Source organism: Colius striatus, chromosome 11, assembly GCF_028858725.1.
Source record: "Colius striatus isolate bColStr4 chromosome 11, bColStr4.1.hap1, whole genome shotgun sequence".
In the NCBI taxonomy this organism is placed as follows: Eukaryota; Metazoa; Chordata; class Aves; order Coliiformes; family Coliidae; genus Colius; species Colius striatus.
Window position 1 is genome coordinate 12,821,054 of NC_084769.1, and position 22,241 is coordinate 12,843,294.

General features: G+C 42.0%; 1 protein-coding gene across 2 annotated transcripts in view; it reads left to right on the forward strand.

Annotated features, from left to right (window-relative positions):
* SEMA5B (semaphorin 5B) overlaps positions 1–22,241 on the forward strand; it is a 276,815-nt gene that overhangs the window by 208,536 nt on the left and 46,038 nt on the right. For both annotated transcript variants that reach the window (XM_062005005.1, XM_062005004.1), the window contains exons 10-13: positions 1,145–1,430; positions 5,693–5,828; positions 9,383–9,590; positions 11,766–11,973. In XM_062005005.1, coding sequence (XP_061860989.1) covers positions 1,145–1,430; positions 5,693–5,828; positions 9,383–9,590; positions 11,766–11,973 — 838 coding nt within the window. The remainder of the gene's footprint in view (positions 1–1,144; positions 1,431–5,692; positions 5,829–9,382; positions 9,591–11,765; positions 11,974–22,241) is intronic.

Consider the following 22,241-nt stretch of genomic DNA (forward strand, 5'->3'; position numbering starts at 1 on the left):
TGAACAAGTCACCGAGGAAAGTGATGGCTCTAAAGCCATATGACATTGTCCAGTAAAATCAGATCTCCTTTGAAAGTTGTGGTATAATTCACCTGTTAGTAACAGGATCCGATGCTGGAATTACAGGGTGAAACTCTGGTTTGTTTTAGAAGGTCAGTTTGGTGATCATGACAGTCCCTTTGAGGTTCACTATTTGAAGGAGAAATTTTGATGGGAGGTGCTTTACAATGCCCTCCTGCCTTGCATCAGCATCACCCCCACCTTCCTCTCCCTCTGCCATGACTGTTCTTTCATTCATGGCCTGCGGCATTAAAGGGATTCCTTGCTTTCCTTTTTTCTTCTTTTGAGCATTACGCAGAAATTAACGTTGTAAAAGCACCCTATAAAACCAAAGAAGTTGTTTCTTTGTTTAGTGAAATATTATTCATTGGCCAATCTTTTCCATTTGCCAAAGACTGTAGACTTCAAGGCTTTGTTAAAAAATAGATTAAAATATTCCCTACAAAACCAATTCCAAGTTCTTTTCAGTTCTTGTGAAAAATAATAATAGCTCTAGGAGAAAAAGAGTTAAGGAGAACTTGCTTCAATACTGTCAGTCTGTGGCATGGTTTTGTTTTATGGACAGAAGTTAATCTTTTTGTGCCTAGAAACTGGAAAGAGTGAGTGATAAAAGTCAGATGTGATTGCGCTGGGAGAGTAGGTTGAATGTTTCAGTGCAGCAGTCTGGGGAATTGGGTGGATGCACGCAGCATATTTAACACATCATAAGGTGCACTTCAGAAGTGAACAGGTGAAGAAACCCAATGGGAAGGCTTTATGTTGTAAAATGAGTGGAGGTACAGAGAGCAGTCATGAATATGCAAAATGTTGAGCTCTGCTTTCTCTGAAATCAGCAGCAGCTTTGCCAATAAAGTGGGGAATCGGCGGTGTCTTTCTAAGACCTGAGAAATGGAACTAGTGCTGTCTCCCCATATATCATTATTCTCATCTGCTGTTGTTGTGTCCGCTGCTGACTCCAGACTCCCTGTGGTCCCAGCTTTGACAGCCTGCGCACGGGGAGCTGGCGGCACAGGGCGTTGAGCAAGTCAGTGAGCACAGATTGATTTCTCACCTGTATAAATCTCTTCAAATGTTTGCTTTTCAGAGCCTAACTTTATTGCCGCCTACGACATCGGTTTGTTCACCTACTTCTTCTTCCGTGAGAATGCGGTAGAACATGACTGTGGGAAAACGGTGTATTCTCGGGTGGCAAGGGTTTGCAAAAATGATATTGGAGGGAGATTCCTGCTGGAGGACACGTGGACAACTTTCATGAAGGCCAGGCTGAACTGCTCCCGTGCTGGAGAAATCCCTTTCTATTATAATGAACTGCAAAGCACCTTCTACCTTCCTGAGCAAGATCTGATCTATGGTGTCTTCACTACTAATGTGTAAGTTGCACTGGTTTTACTGCCTTTCTTCAATCCCCAGCAATGTGAGACTGACAATATCCTGATTTCTTAGACAGTCTGAGCAATCATTTTTGAAAGAACCTTTGATTAATGTGAAGGAATAGATAGGCCTGTGTTATCCATCATGACAACATAGCCTTTAGGTCAATGTTTTTAATCCAAACTCTTCATAGATTCCTGGAGTCCAGAAAAGGTGACTGTTCTAGAATAACTTAACTTGATGCAACCCTGGGCTGACACAGACTTCTGACTTTTTGTAGTGGCAATGCTACTTGTGTAGTTCAGAGAGATGGTCTAAAAATGACCCAATAGAAAAACATCATTAATTTTGAGACGGACTAAGTGCCTGGACAGTCTGACACAGTTGTGTGATCACTGGGGCTGGCCCATGGGATGGACAGGTAACATATGCTTGGGGAGAGAAGGAGTGAAAGGAGGAGAACGAGGCAGACGGGATCACAACAGCCTAGACTGAAATTAAAATGAATTGCTTTTAAACAGCACTTTATAGAAGCAAGATCATGTGGGCTAGACAGCATTTGACATTTCCAAGGGAGACTGTACCTCTGCTACAGACTGTTTCAGGTCCACTAATCAAAAGCAGCGTTGGAACTCCAAGGGGAAGACACGATTTCTGAAACTTCATAATCACCTCTTCTTGGCTTGATATTGAAAAAAACTTGTAATTGGAATGATTTACTGTAGCTGTGAAAGCAGAAAGGAGAAGAGGAGTTAATTAAAAATTATATTAAAAAACTCATAATGTATATTTTTTCGTCAGGAAAACTCAAATAACTTTTTCTCTGAAGCCCAAGGCTAGGATGATAAGTTTCAAGCTATAACCAGTCTGCATGGTATTGAGTTTCAATAATACATGTTCTCCAGGGGGTTCTTACCCTGATGTGTAAACTAGAGAATGAAAAACTGAGCTAGTTACTCCACACAACAATCATTCAAAGTGCCTTCTTCCTGATGAGTCACCAACTTAGTTGAGGTTTTTGTGCGTAATGGAGTAAGTACTGTTCCATCTCAAGAAGGATCTGTTTCCAAGCAGCTCACAGCAAACCAAAGAAGCAAAGCCCCATTGAAGTACAGGCATTCCTGGCTTAATATATCTCTTGCTGGTGTGACAAAGTTGGAACTTCAGCCCTTGAGATCACAAAGCAACAGCCCAAACTTCTCGAGCCAAAGCACTGTTGGGAGTTTCACTATGAGACTCAACAGAGCCCAAATGTTATTCCCACTCTGTAAATGCCATGAAGTAGGTGTTTGGCCACCCTCATCCATCTTCCATGTTTTGTTTCTGCACTACCATTGCCAACATCAGCCAAAAGTGAGCCACTAGACAAGCAACTAGAAAAAAGAAACATTGCTGAGCACTGCTCCTTGACTGTGGACTTGGGGAAAGTCTGTCCTGAGGTTAAAAGGAGCATAAGTCATTCCTTAAAACATTTAGAGGATGTTAGCCAAACATCCTGAATGTTAAAAGGAAACAGGGCTACTGCTTTGAGCATTTGACATGACATTTCCCTCTGCCCCACCCTTCCAATCAGGGAGGACTTCTGTGCTCATAGTGATAATGTTTTACCTATTTGTCCATTCATCTGGCCAAGAACAGCAGTTGGAGATGAGAAAATTATTAGTAACTATGTTGTGTGGTATTTATCAAATCAGTATAGTTTGGGGACTATAGAGGAGGAGACATAGGCTAGGTCTGGTTGGAACAGTTCTCTTCTGTTGTGTCTGTCTCCTGGGTTTAACATGAGACATGATGGGTGTTACCTGTCTCCTTTGGGTTACACTTAAGTCACTCTTCATACATTACAGGTGTATTTTCTGTATCTTCTGAGGACAGTATAATGTAACATTTGTTTAATTGAAGAAATGAGCTATTGGTAATAGCTGAAGTTAGATCAAGTAGCATTTTGGGTCTACAACACAATGTTCTTTTGAGAGTTCAAAGAGAAAATGTTCCAATTTGTCATCCGACTAGAGAAATAATGGTAATTATTCTTTTAACTTCCACTGGGACTTATATCATGCTGCATGAGTTCTGCATACCAAAGAGGGTTGATGTATGCTCTAGTCTGAGGTTTTTTGTAATAGAATACCAATACATCACAAAACTATGATTTTTTTGTTGTTGTTTAAAGATATTTTTATTTTGGAAGGTTCATGTTTAATTCATTTAGGGTCATCTTATAACAAAGTGGTATTAGTGGTTTTGCTAACACCCACGTAGAGATTTATTGCTTCATGTTATGTTATACCCAGCTGAATCGGTGGGAAAGGGAACTTTTGGGGGAAGCTACTGATGAAATATGCAAGGTGTTTTTATTAAATTTTTTCTGTGAGGTATTAGAGACAATGTTAAAACCTCCTTGAACTTAACCCATTCTTTAAACCACCTAGAATCACAGGAAGTGGGAAGTGGGAATGAAGGAGGTTGCACTTTACACCAGGACAACCCAGGGGCCAGCTGCAGAAGTTAACGTCAGTGGCTTGAGACTAGGATCAAACTTTTCATAGGGAGGGATGGGAAACATGCCAAGACACGAATGGAACAGAAAATGGGCCACAGAATTAATGGAAAAATTTCCTTTCTTCAATCTAGCACAGGGAAAGAGCTAAACTGTGGAGTCCTTAGCAGGCCCCTGAAAATATCTCTTTTTTTCAGAGCATTTTTGTTAGACTAGCAGAGTTTTATTTGTTCTTTTCCTTTTTCATTTTCTTTCTCATTCTCTTTTATTTTTTCCCCATGTGTGCCTCAAGGCATTTACTTGTCATCCATCATTAGGCTTGTCTTAAGAGCTGCCATCTGTGAGCATGCACTGCATCAGCAGTGTTCAAACAAAAGTGGAGGAGGGTTCACCTGGTGTTGCTTTGACATGTCCAAAGTGACCTACTCCATCACTTGGGAGATGGAAGGGACAGGGGTAGGAGCAGAGAATGGGAAGGAAAAACAAGAAGTTCTTCCTGGTGTTATATTAGTTAGAAGAAATATACTGTAAAAGAATCCGTTCTTCTGCTTTCCAGCCTGGGATTGTAGAGCAAGTATTTCTGTGTGTGTGTGTGCAAGAGAGTGTAATTATTGGTTTAGTAAAAAAAATGTATTCCTTTCAGAGAATTCAAATCACTTTAATTAGCAGAAAGATACATACAGCAGGGCTTGGGTTATTTAAAAGACACAGTGACAAGTCAGTCTCTCGTGCTAGCCCTATTTTTAGTTTCATTCTGATATTTTTTTCTCTAAACATTCCTCTTTTCCTTTAAAAAAAAAAAAGGGGGGGAGGAAGGAGAGCTGGGAGCAGGTCTGAATGTCAGGGTACCACTTAATAAATGCTTCTCTTTGGGCCAGCTTGCCTGAGGTGCCCTCACCATCTGGGTACCACCCTCCAGCCCTCTTGAGGCAAAAGGAGCTGAGCCTGCCCAGGGCCTTGCAGAATTGGGTCTTCCATGACTGAAATGAGACAGCAAAGGTCAACTGATGTGTGTGCAAGTCTGATTGGACGGCAAAGCTTCCCTAATCCAAATTCCCTTCCAAAGAATCCTTCCTACAGTGGCATTTCCCTAGCTGTGCGTGCATGGTGCACAGGCTGCCCAAGACAGATGCTATTCCCAGCTGGGAACACAAAGAAGTGAACTGTGATCATTGGAAACAGAGGCTTTCACACATTAGCAAGACCCTTTTGCGTGCTGAGCTGCTGTAACAGCCAGTCTGGTTTGCACTGTCACCCTTTCCCTTATGCATGCATCTGGTTTATTTTCCTTTTATATACATACATCTGTATGAAATATTACAGGATATATTTTATATCTGAAGGTTTCGGGAGCCTGTAGAAATGGAATTTCACCTTGAGAAACACCAAGAGATTAAAAATTAGATTGTTTGTAATCAATAAAGATAGATGGGTTGTTAAAAAAATTAAAATAAACCCAGACACAAATAATCCATGCAAATGAAACTGCATTCACCTTTCTTGTCAGTACTGCTTCTGTGGCCCTTAAATCACAGACAGTTTAAAACCAAGCTTAAAATTCATTCTTAAGATTGCCATGCAAGCCATCTGCATTTTTCTCTTTATTTATTTATTTTTACTCCCTGTGAGGTTGGAATCGCTGCACATCTACGTAGCAATTTACATGTATTTTATTTGAGTGGAGTTTGATGTCTGTTATGATGAAAATGTCAATGTTCTAATGATTAAATTGATTTTTTTTTCCCCCCTTCCCTTTTCCAGAAACAGCATAGCTGCCTCAGCAGTGTGTGCCTTCAATCTAAGTGCCATCACTCAGGCTTTTAACGGCCCTTTCCGTTACCAAGAAAACCCAAGATCAGCCTGGCTGCCAACGTTAAACCCCATTCCTAATTTCCAGGTATTGCTGTTGCCCTGTATTTATTTCAAACCCTTGTACATTCTGTCACTCCAGTGGGTTCATTTGCATGAGGCTCATTTTTCCAGGTAGACCCATCGTGCAGATAAATTGTGTTTCTCCCCGTTTATGAGCGTTTTAGTCCGTGCAGCTCCTCGCCACATGTTATTGAGACTATGGGATTCATGCAAAAGTGGGATGGTTTAACCAATACCAAGAATGTTCAGATTTTTTATAATAATGAATAATTTAAACCTCTATTACGCTTGTCACTGACACGTGAACTCCAAGAATGTGATCCCCACAAGGGGACACAGAGACTTATCCCCACAGAAACTGGGAAGGATTGAAAGCTGAAGCTGGACAAAGAGAAACTAGAATGGAGATAATCTATATTTTTAAACAGGAAAGGTAATTAACCACTGTGACTGTGTAAGGATGTGATGAATTTTCCATCACTTGAGAGGGCCCCTCAGGCTACCAGTGTGTCAGTGCAAGATGGATGTCTTTCCAAGACACAGTAGTGTGGCCAGAAGTTATGGAGGTGTTGCAGCAGTAACTGGTGGAAGAGGACACATAAGGATGGTCACAGTCGTTCTTCCCCACCTTAACAGTCTTTAGTTTTCTGAATGAGCAGCTTTCCAGGATTATCAGTTAAGGCCAAGATAAAAATTGTAGAAAAACTTCAGTCAATTTATGTCCAGATTCAATCAGTGTGGTGCAGAGTATGTGTGTGACAGCCCCCGCAAACCTGAGTCTTCTGAAGCATGAGCCCATTTCACGGCTCAGTCCCTTCCCACCTGGGGAATCCTAGGGTGGATAGACTTGTCTTCCTGTCCTTGCTTCCCCGTGGCAAATCCTTTCAGGCCTATTGTATGAATCTGGCTCTTCTTTATTATGGCAAAGGTGCTGAGGCTGCCTGCAAATGCCATCTGCCTTCAAGCTGGTGATGTCAGGGACCTTCCAAAAGGGATTCTGCAGTCGCCTGAAATCACAGCAAGGGCAGATGGGAGGCACATCCATACTGCAGGCAGGGAAGTGCTTGGATTCCTGCTGAGGAACCTGATTTCTCCCCCTGAATTCCCTCATGGCACCTGCGTAAGGGCTTTTGCCTGTACAAGGTGTGACAGCTTTGGGCTCTCAATCAGCTTGGTGCAATCTAAACCAAGAAACTAAGCTCCATTGGAGGCCCAGCCATGCCAGACATGGCCAGGCTGTTTTTAATCTTTTTTTGGTCCTTTTTTTTTTCTCCCTTCAGTTTAAGGTAAACTGAGAATCAAGGACTTTCTGTCCCTTGCTGGGCTAACTCAGGAGAAATAGAAAAGGACTTTGGAAAGCATTTCCATGTAGTGAAAAGTAGCAGATGAAGCGTGGAGCGCAAAGATTGCAGCAGCAAGATGAAAGAAAAGGGTCAGAGGAAAATCAGGAAAAGAGAAGGAGGTATGTGGCAGACAAAAGGAAGATTGCAAGAAGAGATTAAGATGTTTTTCAAGTACAGGAGGAACAAGAGGTCAGTGAAGGGCCTTTAGGGGATGACAAGGGTAATTTAGTGACAGAAGAGGCAGATATTGTAAAAAAATCAAATTAATTTTTTTGCCTCAGTATTCACAAAGAAGATGAGGGAAGCATGCCAGATTTTTTTTTTATTCTTGCAGAGAGGAAGGAGAAATACTGAAGGATACAGAGAATCAGAACAGTGCAGATAATCAGGAAATTAGAACAAAACAAAATAAAACCAAACCAGAGGGATGCTGTGTCAGCATGTGGGCTGCCAATAGACCAAAAGGATTATCTGTGACTTGATGAGAACAGAAAGCAAAATCAACAATGACATTCCTGCCACTGGGACTCTTCTTTCAGTGATGCTCCAGAAAGGAAAGTGAGTGAGGAGACAAGCATTCAAAGCAAGACAGTAATATAAAGTAGGAGTATGGCATACAGCAAAAGAGAGAGATCTAAAAACTCTATAGAATATAGGATGAGTCAGGAACTAAAAAGAAAAAGACCACTGTAACAGGAAAAAAAACCTCCAAACTATTAAAACTCACCTGAGGACACATCAGAAACCCACTGATATTTCCTTTGTCTACTTGGGAAGATGCTCAAGTTGATAAGTGACTATGTTCATACGTGGTAGGACTTGCTATCTCGCTGTTCACCCAGTTCCTACAAGCTCCAAAATATTGTAGGGCTTAGTACACCAACCATTAGGATCCATGTGTATAGTGTAAATGGTGAGATCAATTCCTGTCAGCTGATAGAGCATGTTGTAAGAGAAGCTCTGCATGGTGCACCTGAGAAAGGCAGCCATACTGCAAAGAGTTGCTTTGATGCATGTTGAGAGTATGCACGTGGGAAATTTGTACATTGGTACATTGTAGCTGGCCTGCTGTAAATTGATGTCCTAAATCACAGTATACTAACTGCCCTTCCAAGGAAAGCCCAAACACCTGGACTTAATGAAGAAAAAGAAATTCATGGGGGTTTTTTTCTAGTGAAATTGCTCAGGTGTGAACTTCACTTAGCGAGAAGTAAAGTTGCTCATGGACCAAGTGTGGGAGTTAATGGGATTTCTAGTGGTACCACTGAATCCCATGGCCTTGGGCAAGGTAAATACCAGTCACCCAGCTGTCTCTGAGTAGTGCATGGCAATGTGGGGAAGAGCGAAGGCACAGCCCTGGTTACTGCCATGGACCACAAAACTGCACAGCGAGTTTAATCTTGTGTTGACTTTGAAAATGCTGAATTATAAAGAACAGTGTGAGATAGAAACTCATTAAAATGCACTATTCACCTGGCAGGACTTCTGCTAGTGTTTATAAGGCACAAGATGAGCTCTTCTCTTGCCTCCTATTCTGGATGGACAAGGGCATTGAGTCTTATTTCAGTACACCCCTTGGTGCTGGAGGATGGATGGACGTGGTCGATCTGCCATTCACTGTGAGGACAGAAGAGCTGAAGATAAAGGGAGGGGGGAGCTAGTGGCTAATGTGCCGTGCTTCAGAGGAAACCAGAGGGGTCTGTTCAGAAGGGAGCACATCAGAGAGCACCAGTGTGGTGAGGTGGGTTCTTTGATGCAAAACCAACCTGGTTTTCAGGTTTAACCTCCATTTTTTGTATGTTGTGCAGACTGAGATGCCAGGCAGAGTTAGAAAATTATTTGAAATGCTTCAGGGATTTATCACCACAAAAACTTTCTCTCCACTGCCAGCTCTAACTCTTCTACAGCTAGTTTTAATAATTTCTTTTCCTCCTCAGTTTGTTAATGCCTTTTGCCCTTCTGGTGTGCTGGCTGCAGGGTATCACAAAGGAGTGAAACACTAAATCACTGGTCAGGGGACCAACTGGGAGAAACATTTTTAAAGGCTGGGCTACAGGACAAAGCTAGGCTCAGGACCTGTGATCAGACTAAGGGCCAGATCCTGTGACCTTCACACAGACCTGTGTTCCCAGGAAATCATCACACTATGGGTTCCCAGAAGAATTGCAGGGTTTGATCTTGAGCTGCTGCAGTGGGGAGAAAATGCAGGCGCTGAAGTTCAGTCTTCTATGTTTAGTGTGGCACACTGAGTGATGACAGCCCTAACGAGAACCTGACGGAGAGAGTCCTGCAGGATGCGCAGCGTTTGTTCCTGATGAACGATGTCGTGCAGCCGGTGACAGTAGATCCCTACGTGACTCAGGACAGCATTCGATTTTCCAAACTGGTGGTTGATATTGTTCAGGGGAAGGATACTCTCTACCACGTGATGTATATTGGAACAGGTAAGATCATCATAGCTTAACATGGCTTAAAGTTCCCTCGACTTGCTCATAGACCCAGGAGCCCTGGGAGCCCATCACAACATCATTACACAGTTGTCATTCAATATCATTTTGGCACAAAACTGCATGGAAGTTAGTTTGCCTGAGTAAATTAAAAGCAGGATGGAGGACTTGAGGCAGAGTCCCAGGTGAGCAGATCATAAATCAACATCATGTTTAAAAACAACAATAACACTTTTTTCTCCCTTTATAAAAACATGTTTCAACTAATCAGGCTAATACCTAATAGTGAGAAGAGAAAAGGTCGCTGAGATGCTTTGTGGTTTGGTGCACATAAGTTGCCTCCCTGTGCTATGACACACTCATCTCTTAATAAGCAATAATACTTAACCTCCAGGCTTGCCCAAGGTTTTAATTATGTCTCTTTTTTTGCACTTCCATGTGCCTCCAGGTGTATGACTGCCAGTGTTTTTGGGAATGGGCATGCACCAAAATGCAATGCAGATGGGGAAGCTGAGGCACAGTGGTAGCACAGTGAGCCAGTAGTAGAATTAAGTATAAGATTTAGTCTCTTGGTATCTACTGCCATCCTCTAATTAGCAGGACACAGTGAATCTTCTGAAAAGCGCAGATATCTTGGATAAATGAAAGATGCAGAAGAAGGACAAAGTGTTATAAATGGTTGCCTTAGCCCATATTCATAGTAATGATAGAGGTTAAATTAAATAGTTTGATTAATCAGAGCATATGGCCAGCCTCATGGGTATAATGTTGTTATCCTCTATTGCAGAAGGTTTGATTTTAGAATAAGATGGATTGCCTCCATAAGTGTTAGTTTAATCTCACATCTGAATGCAGAGTCATTGCCTCATTCTCATGTTACCACCTTCCAGGACAGTGTCATAATTTATCTAACTTTTACCACCACTTACTTTAAAAGTGATCATCTTGGACGTGTTCTGGGAACATTCCGACTGTGGATGCTTCCATGGACATTGATTATGATGAGAAGGTTGTACTTAAATGGAAATACAGCATTGTTTTTCCATTTTGATATCTTGATATTTTAAGCAAGGAATTGCAGCTACAGACCCCACGAGAAAGCTGGGATACTTTCTGCCTCATATCATTTGTGTAGAAAGGTCCACTGCCATAACCTTACCTCCTGATTTGTGTTTGCTTTCTGACCCTGGTTAATGGTGGCTGAGGAGTAAACTCTGCTGTACCTGAAATGTGTAGATCAGTCAAATGCTTCAGTAGGGACAGGCATGCCCAGAGGCAGCCCCCAACACAGACCCAGCCCTGAGACAACCCGAGCCCAAACTTGGGCATCAGTCAAGTTCCACACTTGGGGCCCTCCTAAGTGAAAGAGACATTTTGCATGGCAACCAACCCCACCACTGTAAATTGCTGAGCTTTGGCACCAGTGCAGAAGTTATCAGGATAGAAAGATTAAGCTTCAGGAATAATCAGGGCTGATGGACTTCTTTGGAGTTTCAATGAAAAATGGTGTGGTTGCCCACTTTACCCCAGCATAAATCTCCCACAGTTTATCAGATCTCTAAATTGTTTAGGTAAGAGCTCTGTGAACACAAACTAACAGGTTTCTGTGTATGCACTGCTCATGCCATAACATCCCCTTGTCAAGCTGGCAGGATGGGTTCTTCCAGGAAGAGGATCAATTAGACCCATGACCCATGCAGTCATTACGGAGGCCTCTCGGGTTTCCAGCAGGGCCGCTGCATCTGTTGTCGTTTGTCATGGCAACAAATCACACCGATCTGCTCCATAAACCAGCAGAAATGCAGCCTCGAGGCACTAGAAATGATCCCTGCTATCTCAGGTCACCTTGCTGTAAAACCCACTGGTAATGGGACCAGACTCTTCTCTGCCTCAGTGCTCCAACTGGGAAATATGTCCAGGTACTCCCTCCCCAAATGATTCGCATCCTTCTGGGTTCCCATTAAAACACATTCACAGGTATTTTCCATGATGCCCAAGAACTGCTGAGGACTACAACGATGTAGCTGGAGCTCTATCACAGACAGCAAGTGACCCAGAAGCAGATTTAAAGCAGCTGTGTAAAGATGATGTTAATATTTCACACTTTAGGCAGGTATGAAATGAAGTCAATGCCTCCAAGATTTACTTGTGCCTTGTTTCTTGTTCTATTAGAGTATGGCACCATCTTGAAGGCCCTTTCTACCACTAACAGGAGCCTGAGGAGTTGTTATTTAGAGGAAATGCAGATCCTCCCTAATGGACAACGGGAAGCAATCAAGAGCCTCCAAATCCTGCACAGTGACAGGTCGCTCTTTGTGGGCTTAAATAATGGAGTGTTAAAAATTCCTCTGGAGAGATGCTCCATGTACAGAACAGAAGGGTAAGCAAATTTACAGCTCTGATATATTCCACTTCAGGTTAAAAAGAAAAGCACCGGGGAGAAACATATTCCAGTCTGATTCAGTTTAGAAGGCTTATTTTCATCACTACAAGGAAAAGAAACTCTGTTGAAAGTGCATCTCCTGATAGATACATTGATGATAGGAGCCATGAGAATGAGCAATATTTTTTTTGGTAAATATTAATTATCCTTCATTAGAAATTAATTGTATGTTTACCAAGGAAGGGCTTGCAATATTTACTACTTTTTTTTTTTCCTACTTGACATTTCAGTGTGGCTTTTGTTAACTCCATTTGTTTTGCTGGTGGTTATTATTGGCAGGATGGCTGCAGGTTACTGAGTTTGGGTTGCAGCCAGCCTATCTCGGCTTATCCAAGTGATCACCTCTCAAACATCTGATGAGGCAGGGCTGGGCTGTGTGGCAACTTGTTATTGCTTTTGGAAACCAATAGCTCATCTCAACCATGTGTGACACTTCTTACACCTGGGGAGATTCTGTGCCTTGATTGTACCTGTTAAAGGGCACAGGAAAAAAGACTTTTTTCAATTGTCAGCCCTGGCTCCAGAGCAGTTTTCCACTCAGAAATGTGTGTAGAAGGTTTCTGCATCCAAATGGTAGCCCTCCATTTAGGCAGGTGAAAGAGCATGGATACCAACTGATCGAGACATAAGCTCAGATAATCCCCCTGAGTGTGCAGTGTGGTCTGCTATGGGTAACTGCTTGTTTACATCTCTTGAAAACATTCTTCCTTCTCCACTCTTGCTTTTGCCTTGCTTTCCTTGATGAGAGCTTTGTCTGAAACTGATGTCCTCTGTGCTAGACAAGCGGAAGGATTTTGTTAGCAACATGTGAACGGATTTCCTTTCTGGTGGCCTACTGCAAGATGTCCCTGTCCTCTTGCCAATAAAACTGATAGGGAAAATGTCACCATCATTTTATTTTCAACAAGCAGAGTTTATCTATCAGCTTGTACTAAATTCATGACTGTCTAAATATAAAATTACCAGCTTTTTCTGTTTTCACTGAACCTCTTAATTATCCCTTTCAGAAAATGTAACTCGGTCGTTACTGCAAGGTTGACACAGAAGTGTTTAATGTATAAAGGTTTAGTTGCTTATACAGACAGGCTGACACAAAAGTGTTTAGTACGAGAAAGAGAACCACAGCTGGAAAATGCAATCCTGTCCTCAGCTCTTAAAAGCAGAGATTTAAAAAGGTAGAACATAACAGCTGTCCTCTTCAAGCTGTCCTGGAGAGTTTCAGTTTGAGGATATTTATGTTGTGTATACATATATATGATCCAGTTTCAAGAGAAATGAGTTGTTCCTTTTCTTTCTTTTCCTAATCTTGAGTTCAGCCTTCCGGTAATTTATAGATCTTTGTCCCAGTTTCAGCCTGCATAAGTACTTTGTGTGACACTTCCATTAAAACTCAAATGGTGGAGGTTTGCTCAACTGCCTAAAAAAGGGACAACTAGGGAAAAAGCAGCAGTGGGTGGAGAGCAGACAATGGGGGGTACCTCATAGGAGTGCTGCTTAAGGCTGCAAAACAAAAACCCCTCTCCAAAGGGGTTCCCTCGTGTGCTGATGGGCACAAGCAGCTCCAGTTTTATGTACTGTACAGCACTGAGTCCTGTCTGAAATTACTGTGAAGCTTGTGTACCAACACTGGTTTTTTCTAAAACAAACTTTCTGAAGGGGTTTTTCAGTGAAATAAGGAAGCAGATCAGCTCTTTGAGGGATACAGACTCAAATTCTGCCTCCATTAACTAGATTCATGACACTTTTAGGCAATTTAAGCCAGCCACTGGGCAATACCAAAGTACATGAGATAGGATGGTGGGCACATACGTTTGGCAACGTGGGAGGTATTAATTTACTGAATCTAGGGAGTGCTGGCCAGCTAGTGTGCTTGTGTACATTGCAATGGGCATTTACCCCATGGCTGAGCCTTGTGAAGGGACTGTGCATTTGAAAGAAGAGAGGGGGGAAAAAATGAGAACACTTAGGAAGCCCCTTATTTTTGTTTGTTTTGTTTACAAGGATGTTTGTGATATTATTATCATTACTTTTTAAGTTATGCTGTTTCTGTAGGAAATTATTCAACTGTAAATTTTTCAGCTACCAATGTTGGAAGCCTTTTTCCCCTTTGCATCCTGGCTGTGTAGGTGAGAAGTCAACTTGGCCTCCTTTATATTTCTTTCAATACCAAACTGTATCGAGAAGGATGTTTTAATTTCCTCCAGTGCATTCCACCTGGCACTTCTCCTGGGCTGTGATTTATTGCTTATTGTTGTGTCTATGTTTAATACATGCCAATATATAGCCACCATAGGAAGAAGGGCTCCTGCTCCTATCACACCCCCTGCTTACTTTTTGTCTCCTGCCATGACTTCTTGACTGGCCTCCCCAAAAAGCTCTGGTTTCAGCGTTTTCATAATGTAATCGTTCTGATGGGGGCTCAGGAAGCTTGGAGGTGATGCAGAATTTGTGCCTGTCAGGCAGGAATACCACAACACTGTTTGTTTTCTTTGGCTCTGCTTTATGTTATCAGGAAACTTTGCAGCCTTTCACACCCTTGGGGCTGATGTGGGTTCCTGATTGCTGACATGGAGCCTCCTGCCTTCATTCTGCCTTCTCCTTGCAACTGGGTGATCATGTATTGAGAGACAATTGATCCCTTCCAGCAATCCTTGCTGTTGTGCTGCTTTAAAACCTTGGGGCTTGGTACCAAGGCTCAAAAATGGGGCAGAGGAAGAAGTGGCAATGAAGGGAAGAGATGGAAAAGGAAAAGGATTTCTGCCATCTCCTTTACTGTTTGTTTATTGACCCGGCACCAATTCAGTCTCTTAAGTGGTGACCAGTAACTCAGCCTTGTCTCTCGATGTAGTTTGTTGACCCAATATATTTCCAGGTTTCTGAGCAGCGTTTTGTGTGTGCACACTGACCTGTCTCAATCTGTCTTTTCAGAACAGCTAGTCTTAGTAACAGGGCAATGGAAGACATCTGTAATGTCAGCTGCCCAAATTTACAGGCTGGACTTGGCTGCAGGGACCTTGCCTTGTGTGTGTGTTTTCTTGTTGTGCTTCAGTGCTGCCATTCCCCGCTCTTGCTGGAGACTGTTAGGAAGATGTCCAATGAGAGCAAAACCTGCAAGCCCTTTGAACATGCAGGGTGTTTTGAAGGCTGCTTTGCTGGGTGGTAGCTTGGCTGTGCTTGCTGCTGAATTTTGCATGGCTTTGAAATATCTGTAAGCTCTCTGCAATTTTCAAATGAGCTTGGATTTTTACCTCAAGCTGACCCCAAACTTCAGGGAGGGATATTTGGAAAGCCTGCACTGCAGCTTTATCACTGACACCACCAAATCTCTAGAATGTGTCTGGACAAAACCCTAAATCTGAATTTTAGAGAGGTGAGGAGCTCAGGTCTGGACCATTATTTTCAGGTGGGGCCTATCAGTAGGAGTAGTTTAGTAATTTTTTCAAAGGGTGAGGTGAAATTATTCATTTTAGGAGCTGCAATCAAACAGGTAGGAAAATAAAACTGGTTGTTACAGGGAACACTGTGATCTCTTTGTATTGCTCCTTTGCAGCACCAAGGCTGTTGGACTCTGAGCAGACAGAAAGCCTGAAGCAGGCATTGGATTGATTTTATAGCCAGTTTTTGTTTACATATTCAAATGAGGAGAAGAAAATGTATTTGGGAATGAGACTAGAGGGTGTCTTGAATACCCATCCACCTTTTCTGCTGTTCCTGTCCTGGGCGGTTTATTGTAATGTACTTTATGTAGATGTTCATTTTTAATTCCTCCTATCTCTAGTTTTCTGCTTAAAATTTGCAGTACACATGATGCAGGTTGCAGTTTTGGGATGTACAGTGTTGGTTCTGGGAATAACTCGGCTTGTCTGTCCTCTCGCTGTTGTGCTGTGCTCACGTGTGGGTATCCCATCAGGTTGTGTGAGGGTCACCTCAAGTCAACGTCATGCCAGTGGGCATACTCCTACTTCCAGGGCTATGAGGAAAGCCAGATCCTCTTTCCTTGCAGCTGTGACACTCTCTCATTTGAACTCTGCCCACTTTTTTGACCAGGTTGCAGAGAGTTTGCTGTTGAGTGATTCTGAGCTTTTGCCCCGCTTCTTGGCCTAAATTCTGCTGTACATCCCCTCAGGCCTTGGTGCTTAATGCAAAGCTAGCAGAAATGACTCAGTTGACAACTACTCTTATTTGCTGACTTGAGATCTGTATGAGAAACACAATTCACCTCTAAATAGCTCTGGGCCAGTAATCAGACAACTAAGTACATATAGGTGAGTAACTCCTGAAATGGCTCCAGGGAATTTTCAGAAGAAAAGGGTCAGCAGCTGCAGTAAAGAAGCAGAGAGTTTTGTGCCCTCTTTCTCTCTCCAAAGTTGGGGGTTGGACTAGATGATCTCTAAAGGTCCCTTCCAGCCCCTAACATTCTATGATTCTATGTGTGTTTTTTTTCATGAATAGAAAGAGTATTCAAATAAATTTTAAATCACACAAAGTACAAAAGTGGAGCTCCAAGCATGGTCCCTGTACTGTGTCCACACTATGCATTAAAGGGCCTGAGATATCACCTGGAGGATTGTCTTGATGGTTATTGTTATTTTCTTCTTTTTATTTGCTCTCTATATAATGCAAAATCCCCTGTTACAAAGGAATTAAGCACTTGAATTCAGGATTACAAAACCGGAGTTACAGGATTACCAGATTTCAGGAGTGAAAGTGCTGGGGAAATTAACTGGAGGAATAATACGTTCTGGGAAGATCTAAAAATGTCCCAGTTTGAGGGAAAGAATGAATTCAATATGGTCTGGAAATCCTCTGACATCTTCATCAGAAGGATTGATAGTTCCTCGAAGGACAAACAAGGAACTATTCTTGGATAAAAAGCATGAGAGAGAAAATGTTAGAAGAGTTAGAGGAGGGAACAAAGCAGAGGCTGTTGTTCAGCATTCAGCAGATTGATGAGGAGATGTTGATAGCCAGATTGTTCATCAAAGACCTTGAAACTCCAGCCCCTTCTTCTGAGATGGAGCTGTTGAAAATCTGTCCCAGATTTTGTTTTGAAACTCTTTTCCCTGAGAGTTTTAAATAATATCCAGCATATTGAACATCCTTTTAAAAACAGAGGCAGAAGGAAAGGTAACAGGCTACAAAAAATGCTGTGATAAAGCTTAATCATCAATTTCCATCTGCTTTGGCTGATATGGCCTCTCCAAAATTAAGGGAATTAGCTAATTATTGTACCACCATAATCCTGAAAAGCTGTGGAAGACTTCATAGGCAGAAAGGAGAGTGCTCAGCCCAATGTTTTGTCATCCCTGGTATCCAACAATACATCAGAATAAATCACTAAACATCTGGTTTGGCATTCTGGTTGCATTTAAGTAAGTGGCAAGACTCCCACAGACAGAGAATGAAGACATGAAACAGAACCATGATCACTAAAACTCTCGGAAAGAATGAAGTTTGGTAGATGAAATGGATCTCTGTTCTTTAAATAGAGAGACAAAATCATACCATTTTCTCTATTCTGAAAATACATTTGCATCTGTTGGAGCAGGCAATTACTCCCCTTTTCTTCAGTGTAGCTTATTTATGTAAAGTTAAGTGCATCCATGCTGTTTGCAGGATAGGGACCTTTAAGATTCGAGGAGATGGTCCAGGTCTAAGAAGCCTGGATTTCAGGACTGCAGTTGAAGAGCTTCATTTGAACAGTTTGGGATCGGGATGTGGATGTGTGTGTGTCTGAAAGTGCAAAAAAAAGAAGGCAAGACTAAGTGGTAATGGAGTGAGCAGGGGCATGTTTCCAGTAAGATGCCAGAGAGATTGGTTTTCAGTTTCATCTTATTTGACATTATCTTTAATGGCATGGAAGAAAGAAAATAGCATAGTTTGTAGATGGCATTTAAGTATGAAGGAATCACAAATAACAGTGAGGAGAGAAATGCAATGTGGGGCCAGCAGGGAAACCAGCAAGAGGCCGAGTTTGAGGAATAAGCCTGTGCTGAAATTGCGGGTGTTTGCGTCACTGAGAGAGAGAGGACGCAGGATGAAAGAGTGGAAAGGGGCTCTGCTCCGAACCAGATGAATTATTGCAGTTCTTCCCATTTCTTTTAAATGCTCAAACCAATGACATGCTTTACATTCCTTTGAAGCTGCCTGTACACTTTTAGGCTCACACTTTTAGCTCTGAACTACGCCAATGGCCCCAAGTGAATGGTACTGTGGCAGAGAGTTTAGAAGTAGGCAGAGTCCAGGGTTATGCAACTGCTGAAACAGATGAAGGTCACTTCAGAAAAAGCCAAGTAAAATCAGCTAAATTCAGGCTTTTTGCCCCCTTACTATCATGACTAGGTTGGCAATTTATTGACGGGGGGGCTTTGAATTTGCTAGGAGGGAGGAAAAAGCAGGGAGGCTGGATGTGCTGAGGGCTTTTGTTTGCTTCTATTTTTTAAAGCATGCTGGCTCCTCTCACGAGATCACAACCGGTTAGAGCGTATGGATCCTTTCACCATTGGCTGGCTTGAGGCCAACTCAGACCAATGGTGTTCAAAAGTCATTGCTATCTGATGCCTGCTAGGTGGGCTTCATGGAATTACTTTCCACACAGTGGCAGCTGACGGGAGAGCAGGTAGTTTTCTTGGAATATGTTATGTTAGTTTGACAATGATGCTATTATTATATAAACAAGACTAATAACTAAAGCTACCAGCAAGCCCCAGGGCAGATATCTATTGCATCTGTCAATTCTTGCAATTTGCTACTATTATGTCAGAAGATTTGTATTTTAGGCAATGGTCATATTCAGCAACGTGGCTCCTGATGCAAAGAGCCTACAGCCTTTTTTCTGCTATGGCTGATTTACTTCATGTCTCAAGCTTTGAGGCAGTATATGCAGAGTAAACCACAAATGTGTCCAATGATAATACTGAATTAATATATTGCTACAGATTTGTCATTAACTTTTTATTAACTGCTTTGTTTGTTTGGAGAGGAGGAAGAATCTGGAGCCAGAGTAATTTGTTATTGTTGGTTTAAGTTTAAAATTTAAGTGCATGTAAGTAGATAAAATATGTGTGGCTTGTAGAAAAACACAGTATTGTACTGTCTGCTGTCTTTTACGTGTCAAAATACAGAAGTACTGTAGATCTGTGGGAACACTCCAGTCTGCAAAGGGGTGGGGCTAGATTTTAAAAATATCCATTTACTTAAGTGATGATGTGTTGAGTTAAAAAGTGGAATGGACATTTTTTGATGGCATTTCTGTAACTACACAGGGAAAAAGCAATGGAGAGTATGTTGGCAGAACTATTTTGGCCCTTGTGCAATGTTAAAATAACCCTGCACTGGACAGAAAAGAGATGTGTCCTTGGGGTGTAGTAGATGCTCTAATATTTATTTGCTTTTTGCAACATACATTAATTTACAAAAGGCTTTGTCTAGTTGAATCCTGTTGAGCAGAAAATAATTACGTGGAGTTTAACAAAATCCACCTTTCACAAAGGAGCTGCTCGAATATGGATTACTTTGTGCAGCCTGGGTGACAACTGTAGACTGTTTTAAGGTTTCTTTAATATCAGTCACATTTCTTTCTAAGTTTTATGCCTTTGCAATTTTATTTCCCCTCCTAAATTCTCATTTTAGCATAATTTGTGTTCTTAAATCATCAGTGTCTTGCAGAAGCCACTTAAAGCACCTGTCTGTGTCCCTTGCAGTGGATTTGCTCTTGTTCAACCCACCCCTTTTTCCCATATCCACCTATGCCACCACACTACAAGAATTTGCCACGTTGACGTAAGTCTCAGATCTGCAACCACGGAGCAGAAACACAGGAGCAGAGCACATCTTAATCTGACAGCTGCCTCCAGACACTGACTGACACACGGCAGAGACAGGGAAAAACACTTGAGTGCACTCATTTGCCCAAGCTGCCTTTCCTAAAGGAAGTCTAGTCCCCTCTGCTTCTTTCCATATGGCAGCCCTGGGGGGCATGTTTTCTTAAGGCTCAAAAGCGCTCCGAGGCTATAGGAAACAGTTGTGCTTTGCAATCCAGACAAATGTGCCCCTCATTCAGGAATTCCTTCTGGCTATTCCTTTCATTAGGACTTTGATAGTATCCAAGTTTTGTTGTGGATGACTGATCCCATCACTGGTAGTCAGAGACACTCGGTACTTTTCTTTTATTAGAGGTCAGTTTTGTTTGGCCCAGTGACAAGAGTTTCTAATGGTGTTTGTGGAGGAACACTTCCTCATTTTTTTTTCCTTAATAACCTGCTTTACTGATGTAAACATAAATCCAGATTTAATCAGGATTTTGCTCAGGATGGCATTAATCTTCATATTTGAATAAATGCAATGTTGGTTTATTTCACGGCTTTAAAAAGGAAAATAAACACCTAACCAATAAAGAGGTCACTGTTGCTAAAAGATGATGGAATGGGATGTCAGAAAGTAAGAAATGGAATAGTTTGTTGGGTAGATTGTGCGAGGCCATAATCTATAAACCACAATCGATTAAAGTGATATTGAAAATGGTAGAGCAGGAAGCTAGCAAGCCAAGGTCCCTGATGTGGAAAGGAAAATGAGGTGAAACTGCCTCTCAAAATCCTCTGTCTGTGCACCGCTTCTTTCAAATAAGTTACATGTGTTTGGCTCATAAATGGGCTTCAGTTTTAGAGGTCATTTTACACCATGGCTTTAATTTATGCATTCAAAACAAATCATGTGCAGAGCAGCAATCACTGATGCTAAGCATGTGCGGGTGATAAATTACACAGGCACACAACACACACACGCTTCAGCTTCTCTGCCCCTGTGTCCAATATCAAATGCCAAAATACCAAACCTTGTCTGTCCGGATTATCGTCAACTGTAGCCCTCACAGTGGTGGTACCTGTGAGCTGTAGTATCCTCTTGCCAAATAGTGCCCTGCTCCACAAATAACTCCATTAATTGTTTATGAATTATGTGGCTACTTGCCTTGAGGAAAGGGCAGTAGCATCTGGCATGGAATATGTTGTATTCACCAGATGAGAAATGAAGCTGCTACTTGACCAGCGTCTGACTAAAGCAGCTCAGTTCCACTTGGCGTCTCTTCTCAATGGGGAAAGATAATGGATTTGTACAGATCACTAACTCATCTCTGCAGTTTGAATTTTTAAAGGTACCAAGATTAGAGGGATTGTTTGAAGGTCTGGTGCTTTTTCCCTCCTTTATAATCTTATTTTCTTAAGCCACGAACATCCTTTTGATTCTTATTCTTCTCTTTTCACACCATCTGGCTTTAGGGAAGACAGAAGTCTGCTTTTCCTTGCACGGGCTACTGAGGTTGTCAGTAATTATGATTTGGTTGGCTGGAAGCTAATATGATTATTTGTTTAGTTCATCCCCTCTGCAGGTTGATAGCAATGGGACAGTAACCCAACCTTGTCAGGAAATGCCCGTCTGCCAAACACAGCCCCATGCTTGCAACTAACACAGCTAAAACCCCCTTACTGCTTACAGAGGGTTATTCCCTTGGAGTTAGCTTCTGAAAGAGTGCAACAAACCAGTGTGAAATTCCAAGGTCCTATTCCCCAAAAGAGCAAGGCAAACTGCTGTGCTGAACATGCTCCTGAGGTGCTGAGCACAGATGAGAGTTGCTCGGTGCCTTGCAGGATCGGGCTTAAATGGGAAGAAGCTCTAGTGATTCTTTTCCTAATCTGGTTCTATTGATTTGATGATCCATTTATTACATAGTCTAAAGTTTCAGCTCCGAGGAAAAAATGACCAAAAGATGAAGTTATCTGGACTCAGACCAAATTAAAGTGGGAATGAAAAACTTTAAACTACAGACATTTAAGCTTTAATGAAAGTTCCAAAAGGATTTATCATTCAGACTATTACAAAAAAAAGGAGATCTTGGGCAGGATCTTGGATCTTGGAAGCAGAAGCCTTTTGACAGCACATACTATTAGTCAAGGTTCAGCACCACCAGGCTTCAAAGGCCCCAGAAAACCTCTTTTGAGTCATAGCTAAGAGTTTCTATTGACTTCAGTGGGCTGTGGATCGTGCCGCACTTGCAGACTCTTAATCCTTTGTGTTATCCCAGATCACTGCTGTAGAAATGATTGCAACAGCCAACTACAGGGGGGCTTACAGCTCCCAAACAGCAGGCAGCAGGTGAGCTCTTATGAGTAAGATCTCATTTTCATGCAAATGTTCTTGGTAAGTGAGAA